The sequence below is a fragment of the Nestor notabilis genome, unplaced genomic scaffold (genome assembly GCF_000696875.1).
Source record: "Nestor notabilis isolate BGI_N333 unplaced genomic scaffold, ASM69687v1 scaffold18938, whole genome shotgun sequence".
In the NCBI taxonomy this organism is placed as follows: domain Eukaryota; kingdom Metazoa; phylum Chordata; class Aves; order Psittaciformes; family Psittacidae; genus Nestor; species Nestor notabilis.
In genome coordinates this window covers 1-9427 of record NW_009940835.1, presented here as the reverse complement: position 1 = coordinate 9427, position 9427 = coordinate 1, and the positions used below count along the sequence as shown (strand labels likewise).

At 43.0% G+C, this 9427-nt stretch overlaps 1 protein-coding gene across 1 annotated transcript; it reads right to left on the bottom strand.

The window, feature by feature from the left end:
* Positions 1 to 522: 522 nt before the first annotated feature.
* LOC104410434 (electrogenic sodium bicarbonate cotransporter 1-like) lies at positions 523 to 7900 on the bottom strand. The gene is made up of 4 exons (XM_010020585.1): positions 7699 to 7900; positions 4284 to 4380; positions 2125 to 2204; positions 523 to 748 (listed from the first exon to the last, which is right to left on the bottom strand). Exons 1-3 carry the CDS (start codon positions 7828 to 7830, stop codon positions 2161 to 2163), a joined length of 273 nt encoding a protein of 90 aa, XP_010018887.1. The 5' UTR covers positions 7831 to 7900; the 3' UTR covers positions 523 to 748; positions 2125 to 2160.
* Between the last annotated feature and the right edge of the window lie 1527 nt (positions 7901 to 9427).

Genomic DNA, 9427 nt, shown 5'->3' with positions numbered 1-9427 from the left:
ACAAAAAGTTGTAGGTTAGGCCCTCATAATTTAAACAAAATAATCTAGGAAAATAACACTCTTCCATGTACCTGACAGATTAAGTCCATTAAAGTGTTTCTTTAAAAACAAAAATTGCATAGGAAAGGGACATTTCGAAACACGTGCTACAGTGATGGCAATGGTTGGTCTGTGCTGGGAGTGAAGTACCTTTTCCTTTTCCTTCCTGTGTTAACTAAAAGTACAGGCTTTAAGAGCAAGTTAGTGTTAGCAGCACTTTCCAGCATCTTCCAGCAGGGTAAGCAAGGAATGAGCCTTGGAGGTCAGGTTCGTTCTGCCAGATGACAGTTGGACACAGAGACACTGATTCATGACTACAGTAACGCCGGTTCCTCTGCCATCTCCCAGGGGTATGACGTGGTATCCTTAATTCTTCTGCCCTCTGCTTGTGAATGAGGTGCATGTCGAAGTGACAGAGAAGGCAAAACGAGTCTTCATCAGTGTGGGAGAATCTGGTGAGGAGGGACCAGAGGAGACCTGCAGGGGCAAGGGTGGAGGGGCAGCGTGGGATGTCTCAATACCTATGCAGTGGGGAGTGGAGAGCATTTTAATGTTTGGCTAGTGACAAAACAAAATCCATAGAAGATTTGACAGACAGACACATTACAAAGTAGTTTCTGTTCCCTTGCTCCTCCAGAAATAACCATTGTCTTCAGGCTCAAGGTCTATTCTAATTTGAGGCACAACTTTTACTGGAGTTCGTGGAGGGCTGTGAAGAGAAAGAAGGACAAGGTGAACATGGGGACTTCCTCCAGGCTTCTTGGCCATTCTTAACATGGTCTGCCATGCTCAGAACTTCTGCCAGCACAGCTTCCCAGTGCCCAAATCCTGGGGGGAAAAAAAATCAGTCTTTACAAAGAAAACAGAGGGGCAACTGGGAAAACTGCAGATCCTGGGATTTACTGGGACACCCAATGGACAGTGTCACATCGAGCAATGGAACAAATGCTCGACTCCTAGAACCAGTTCCTTGCATTAGCACACACAAAACAGCTATCTGAAACTGGCAGCTTGTAGACACAAAGTAAATAACCTTGTCAGGCAGTGGTCATAGACAGTTTCTTAAGAGAAGGCCCATACATCACACAATAGTAACGAACTGGTCTAAACACTGCTCATGCCAGGACCAATTTCATGGACTGAGGAGCTCTAAGTATCCGGCACTTGTGCTTCACACCAAGCTGTGATAACACTCATCAACTGCCTTTGAAGTAATCTGGTTATAGCCACTGAGATAATCTTCACCCACTTGCCTGGAAGTGTAGATACTTCAAGCCAGGTTGGACAGGGCTTGGAGCAACCTGGTTTAGTGAAAGGTGTCCCTGCCCGTGGCAGGGGGATAGAACTGGATGAGCTTTAAGGTCCCTTTCAACCCGTTCTAGGATTCTATGATTTCAGAGAAGTATTACTGCCTTGGTGTAGAGCAGACTTCTGGTGCTGGGAGATCCAAGGGCTCAGCCTGGGCTGAGCTCTGAGCAATCATTACTTAACTCTACCCTGCTGCAATTTAAGGTTATTATGTGCTCTGTTTTCCACTACAAACATGGGAAAACAGATTACTCCTCTTTGCAACACCCTATTACATGACTGAAGGAAAGCACAGCAGGAGTTTTCTCTCACTGTCTGTCTCTTTTCTTTTCCTAAAGGCTAAACCAATCCAAATTATTTTAATTTTTCCCATGTAGATGTGTTTTTTAGACTCCTCTAAGTTGATCAACACCTTTCTTCTGGTTTTTAGACCCCAAGCCAGCCATAGGTACTGAAGTTGGGGTCTAATCAAGGCTGGTGGAGATCCCAGGGCTCCAGTTTCCCAATTCCAGCTCAGGATTAGAAATGCATAGAATCATAAGATGGTCTGGGTTAGCTGGGACCTTAAAGTTCATCTAGCTCCACATCACTGCCACGGGCAGGGACACCCTCTCCTAGACCAGGTTGCTGCAACCCTGTGTTGGGAATTCTTTCCACGTGCTTTTTAAAAGTTTCCTACAAGTAAACAGAAACTTTGCCTCATTGACTTTTGGTATAATGAAGAGTAATTGAAATGGTTTTGAGGCATCATTATGAAGCATTTTTTGGGGTGCTTACCTTGGCATGGTGTGTGATTGAAGGAAAGGAATTGTATCAGCACGACGTATGGCGTTCAAGGAATGTTGGTGATTTTTCTCCTGTTGGGAAGAAAGGCTTGTTTGTCATTGCCTGCAGCACTGATGGCTTCTCCAAGCCCAGCCTCAGTTTCTCCGTCTATTTGGCAATGCTTTTTTACTGCTGCCTGCCAGATGAATTTCACACCTTGTAAGTAAAATCACTCCTTTTCTCTCTCTCTCAGCTCCAAGATGAAATCCCCTGAACTGCCAACATGACCAAAAGCCTCATTTCCTAAGACTTTCACCACCTTTAGGTCTTGACACTTACCTTTTGCCTACACCTCTTTAGTTACCCTGCACTCCTCACTGTTGCACCCAAACTCCTCCTGAGAAAATAGGTGGTTTCTTGCCTTTTATGGCTTTCCTTTCCTGACCCACCATGGGGAATTGTTCTCTCTGTTAATAATAATCCTGTTCTTGCTATTGCTGAAGGAAAGCTAATGTCAGTAGTATTATTGTACTATAGTAAGATGCCTTGAATCGCAGAGCTCAGCTGTAGACAAGGACAATACCACAGTCTTGCTGGATTCCAGGTATTTTTCTAATCCAAGGGCCTGATTATTTTTCTTTTTTTTTTTTTTGCATAGTTTCTAATTAAAAGCAGGCAATCAATTACTAGATTATAAAAATGTACAAACAATTGTAGGCAAACCAACTACTGCTCTGCTCATGGGTGATTTACCCTGTGCTGTTTCAATGCACATTCCAACAAACAGGTTTACATCAAAATTATCTTTTTCTTACCTGTTTCAGCCTCAAATATATTGGAAACAATGCATCTGATTATAAAATCCTGGGTAACAATATGTAGGATGAAATTCGGGTGTAGCACATCAGGGCGTTTGCACAGAAAAATCAGGAGGATCTGTTTGGATTTCCTTTTATTGTTCTTATCAGCAAAACACTGAGAATATCTAAATAGTCAGGGAAATGCCTCTTTCTCTGTGGTGTTGTTTTATAATGCCAATCCCTAAGTGTTTCTGTATCTAAAGGTACACAGGGCAAGGTTTAGGATTGCCTAAGGCATCTAAATGCCACCAAAAGCAAGCAACTTGGGTACCAGCTCTTAAACTCAAATGATAGTTTAAGGATCTAAAGATCTGTGGGTTTAGGTCGCCCTCCTAGAAACCTCTACCAGCCTTACAGCAGCACTCATTTATTACTATCATTTGTATTTCTCCACTCCTGCCTAACGACAAACCAGCCTATTGATCTCCAGGTGTGTTTCAGACCAGGTTGGACAGGGCTTTGAGCAGCCTCGTCTAGTGGAAGGTGTCCTTGCCCATGTCAGGGGGTTGGAACTAGACGAGCTTTAAAGTCCCTTCCAACTCAAACCAATTTGTGAGTCTATGGATCCTATTGCTCACTGTATTTTAAAAAGTCAGGGCAAAGGCAAAAAAGCTAAGGTCAGTTGTTATTCCCAGCCCCTCACTTAAAAGACTATAATATGGAAAGTTAAAATGTCTGAAAATAAAGATGGTAATAACCAATTACAAGTATTAAGGTAAGAAATTAATAAATAAACCGAATAGCGCAAAGGCAAATCACCTAAGAAGGGAAATACGTTAATGGTCAACTGACCACTGCTTTGCCAGTGTAATGTGCAATCAACGACATGCTTAATTATTCTTTTAAGCACTGATTTTTGCAGCTGCTTGGCACTAAGGAAGCAAACAGTAACAAGACAGCAATGCAGTTTAGACATGCTGCAAATCCAGAACACCAGGCTTGGAGGAAAAAAATCAATCAAACCATCAGCAGAGTTAACACAAAACAGGAAGGGTCAGAAAAGAGAGCAGGAGAGCGGCCAAGAGACCTGCTAGTAGCTGGATAAAAGTGCTTAAGCTGGAGGCACCAGAAGGAACAACATCAAATTTGTAATGAGAAAATAAAAAAACCTTCACAACCCCAAAATCTGTCATTAATCAGAGGCCTGGAAATTAAAAATGAGAAAAAAACCCCCAAAAAACCCAAGAAAAAGTAATTCTCAAGTAATAGGAAGGCTGGTTTGTTTCCTGTTTTAAATCATTCTAAATATAGATAAATTTTCGTACTGCAAGTCAGAGTCAAGCAGGCATGCAAGAGGTTAGTTCTACTCACTGTCAGCAGGTTTGCTACCACTTAGGAAAGGTTCCTGCTCCATGATGTCCATTGGTATTTTAATACTTGGGACTTTTTCTGAGTAGGGGCAGTCAGACTGTGAAAGAAACGTGTAAAAGGTCTTAGAACATTTTCACTGCTCGCTCCCTTATCGTCTCCCGCAAATTAAAATTATCCTTCACATAGTTTCTGTAGGAATGAGGAAAAGAAAAGAAGAAAAAATCAAAAGGCATCGTCTAGCTTAGTTGCCTGCTGGTTTCCACTGCCTCCCCTTGCATCCCACTTTCCCTCTTCCTTCACACTAGGAAAGTAAAACAGATTGAAGGAATAATCTGGTGTGATCGTTCTCTTCCCTTTTCCCCACCTCACTAGCTCCTTTGCCACCAGCTTATAGGACAAAATCCAGTTCATCTTGGAGTTCGCTGCAGGAAATACTGATGGAAAATGCATTTGTAGGCAACAACAGCAGGACATTGCTCAGCAAAACATTTTATTCTGCTGTGATTTCTGAAAACCCCCTTTTTTCTTCCCAGTTGCTCAACAAGGATGAGGGCAAGACATGATACAGCAGCTGGAATGTCTCAACTCCCTTTTAACTTAAACTGAGTCAAACCCAGTCTTAATCACACCTCTATTTCCAGTAAAATAGTTCATCAAATAAAGCACCCTTCTAAGAATTCAGTGCTCCCAGCCAGCTGGGAGAAACTGATCAAGAAGAGGCACAAGTATAGAGATAAACCGTACTCAAGAGCCTCTGGAGCTTGGGTCCCAGCATCATTTATACCCCAGTGGCTTCAATAACCCACTTCCTTACGCTTACTAGAAGGCACTTGGAGTTAATTTGCTTTTTCAATGTAAAAGTAACGTCTAATAGCCAAGGAAAGGCTGATATTGCATAACTTGGCAAAGGAAGTGAGATGTTTGCCAGAAATGTTAACGTATCTTTGTTCCTGGAGAGAACTAAACACAAGCACAAGGCTGGTGTGGAGGGAAACCTTTGAATCAGGGCAAGAAAACACTGCAGAGGCCAGAGAATCCCTCTCCCTGTATTATTATTATTATTATTTAGATTATTTTTTAACACAACCGACATCAGTGCAGCATTTCATATTCCAATAAGCAAAAATGTATCCTCAGGAGCATTTTTCTGAGGCTGAGGGATACCCACAGCTCGAATAAAGATAAGCTTGCTGAGCAACGAAGCACTGAGGCAATGAAGCCACCCCCAAATCCCAGAGCATAAGAGTTGGGTAACTTCACCAACATATTAGCACTGTCTCAGTGCTAACAAATCAATGTAAGAAGTCTGTGGAAAAGCAATGCTGATGCTCAGGGTCTACTTTAGATTCTCCCATCTAAAATGACCAAAGAGACAGACGAAACATCTGCAGTTTGCAAAAACACCCCAAAAGGAAGAAAAGACCCTGACACATCACTTCTGAGCGAAAATTAATACACTAGCCCTTATATACTACTTCTTTCTTCAATAAAAATACTGTCTGGCCTTTCTTGACTCAGGCATTTTTTGACGTAGAAGTGGAGAGGAAACAGAGGTGCTTGAGTTTTCATTTGGCAAATGGAGCAATTAGTTTGTGGGGGCATATTTCTGGAAGGGAAAGGGTAAAAATAATGAAAACAATAATGCCAAGTGCTCTATGTTCAGGAAGCTGGTAAAGGCAGTGCTGAAAATAAAACAAGAAGAGTTAAGAACCAACATTTTGCATAAATTCTCTTACCCATTAGATCAATTACTGTACCTGAAATTCATTAAAAGTCTGAGAAAGGAGGCCATAGCTTAGAACATACTGGAAATACAGAAAACCACGGCTCAGGACATGGTGCTGCCGGATTCAAATCAGTCAAGAGGAGGGGATGAAGTCAAACCTTTGCTGACTATTCTCTATATACAGTAGGGCATTTTGCCTCATTTTGGTTTGCACCAAGTTATCAGCTGGTGAAGCCCTTGGCTCCCAGGAGCTGAAGGAACGATGGGAACAGGGAGCTTGCTGTCTGAAATAAGAGCCAATCTCCCTAGCTGGGATTCAGCTTTGATTTTACAAGGTGTGGATCCAGGCTATCTCTTACAATGCTGCACCCTCACCTCTAAGAAAGTCCAAGTTTTGCCTCTTGCAGTGTACATACTCCACTTTAGACACCATATACTATTTGTCCAAAGGTCTTTGCATATTTTCTCATTGCAATACCCTGACTTTGTTGCCTCTAACACAGATCTGCAGAGGTGTTATATAGCTCTCATATAAAGGACTCAGTTTCTACCTTGTCTTCCACCAATACTGAGGTTGTCTTCTCTGTTGACCCAACCTTGAGCAAGACCAGGCATTGGGATGGTCTGGGGGAACTCCTGGAGCTGCCATTTTTCTCTAAAGGACACCAGATGTACTATCTACCCCACAAGGAGGGCTGATAAGGTCAATGTGCTCATTGCAGGAAGGATGCACATGATACCCCCAGCACAAATCCTCCAAACACAGAGCGAAGCTCAGTCAGTGACCTGGGCAGGGGGCTTGAGGAAGGGCCAGCTGACTTTTCCTGCTGCCTGCCTCCTCCCAGAGAGCAATCCCTTCTCATTTCTTTCTCCTGCTGTATTAAAATGGCCTTATTTTTTTCCAGCTTTGGGTCATTTTACCTCTGCCTGCATCATAGAAAAGCCCTTCTTCAGGAACCCAGGCTGTTACACAGTAGTATTTGAGTTCATGCTAGACCTGGGTAGGAGAATGTTCAAAGGCACAAGGACTACATTTCTTCTTCTTTTATATACAGGAAAAAATAGAACAACCTAAGGCACAAGGATCTGGTCTAGGCAGGTCACCTTGCTCAGCAACGACATAAGCAGCTTCATTTCACTAGTTTAGGGCATTCTGCAACCTGAGGTAGGACTAAGGAGTATGCTGCATAAGGGCACGTATGCTTTGGAAATACTTAGGTCATGAGTATTATCACCAGAAAGCGGTCTTGCCTGCAGTGTGACAAGTCACATATATTTGCGCCTTTAAAAAGAGCAATTAAAGAAGTATCAAAAACGGAAACCAGAAAATATCCAGAAGCACCAGAGCTGCTGGTGAAAACCATTCTCCTCCTAAAATGTAAAAGACGGTGACAGCAGAGAAAGGCGGAGGAGGGCAAGATGAACATGGCAGGGTGATGAAAAGCGTTCTCGTAAAGGGCACGACATCTCAGCAGGTATTTAGTGTTCTTGTGGAAAGTGTGATTTCATTTTTGGCAATGCAAGTATGACCTACCACAGGCTGGTGACATCTGGAAAAGGGAAGGCAATGTAGAAAAGGAAGTTTGTTTGCTGCAGCAGCAAAAAACTGAGCTGGGGACGGGCATGGACTGTCCCCTGGGATTACCTAGCTAGGAATGAGTGAGTTGACAAGACCAGAAAGCTTCTTACATCATCATTGTCACTGTCCACACTGCCCTTCTTTTTCTTCTTCTTCTTCTCGTCCTCTTTCTTTTTCTTGTCCTTTTCTGGAATGACGTCGTCAAGAAAGCTTAAGTCATGCTGGGAGAAGAGGTAGTCCATGGCTTTTCTGACTGCTACAAGTGCCAGGATCTGAAAAGGCAGAGAGGGACATCTCAGTCACAATTTACTTTTAATTGGGAACAGTGTGCATTCCTCTTTATGCTGCTTCTTAATCCCACACGCTTTAATTCTGGTTGGAAATAAACATACTACCACCAGATGCCTCCTGAGATCACAAAGGGGACACTCACAGGCTGAAAACTCAACTTGGCTACTAACAGATATAACCCTGACAACTGCAGACTGCCTTTGAGATGAAAAGTTTGTTCTGAGCAACGATGATCAACGGCACAAACAACTCCTGGGAAAGGATCTCAAACTTTGACTTGCATAACTCAAGGCGCAATTACAGAAGTAAGAAATTACTTAGGGGGTGGAAAGATGCCACGTAGACACCTGTGATTATCCTGTTATGAATTCCTTGTGTATTAAAAGTGCTTTTCCTGCACATAAACAGAGGTTTGGCTATCGGCTGGATCTTCACAGACTGGAAGTTTATAGCCTTTTTGTGCGTGAGTGCAAATAACTGAGGTTTTGTCATCAGACCCAGCTACCTCTAAGCTGTGACTGTATAGTACTGAGTCTGCACCATTATAATAAACTTCAGCAGTTTTCAGTTCACTTGTATGCTGTTTTATAGGCAAAGAGTGTCCAGACCTTAGATTCAGCTTTCAACAGCATGAACATGCAATGGAACAGTGTTTCAGTGGGAACTGCTGATCTTTAACGCCTTTATACATGAGCATGTGCCCCAGCAAGAACATTTGGAGGATTTTTTTCACTTGCATCATCTTTTCTCTTCTCATTTCACCAGCAGCAGAGAACAAATGCTTGACCTTGTTCTGTTTTCTGCTTTCCCTTTCCTAACTGCACCCACAACTGAAATTCTACTTGTCTGTAAACCTGAAAGCAGGTGACACTGGGCCCAGATTTCTTCAGGGAGTTTCCTAAAATCTCAACTTTGCAGCAGTCTGACCCATGTCCATACCAGAGACCAGACTTGGCAGAATCTTTGTGCATGCAGCTATGATCCCATTGGATCCACGCTCAATCCATCTGGCCCATGGGCACAGAGGTGGAGAAGGATCTGCTCTGTACTCCCTCATTTAATGTCATTGTCCCAGGTTTTGATGCCTGAGGCAAAGTGTACATATAAACTCCTCATAGCACTTGTTTTGTTTCCATTTAGAATCATAGATTCATAGAATAGTTAGGGTTGGAAAGGACCTCAAGATCATCCAGTTTCAACCCCCCTGGGACACCACCCACTAAACCATGTCGCCCAAGGCTCTGTCCAACCTGGCCTTGAACACCACCAGGGATGGAGCATTCACAACTTCCTTGGGCAACCCATTCCAGTGCCTCACCACCCTCACTGTGAAGAACTTCTTCCTTATATCTAACCTAAACTTCCCCTGTTTAAGTTTAAAGCCATTACCCCTTGTCCTACCACTAGAGTCCCTAACGAAGAGTCCCTCCCCAACATCCTTTTTTGGTGTAAGTGCCTGTGTCTATACCTCTAGCAACAATCTAAATGCACAAAAAGCTGTTTCGCTATCCCCCTGCTATCAAGGTGTCCTGGGTTCAGCTACAGCAG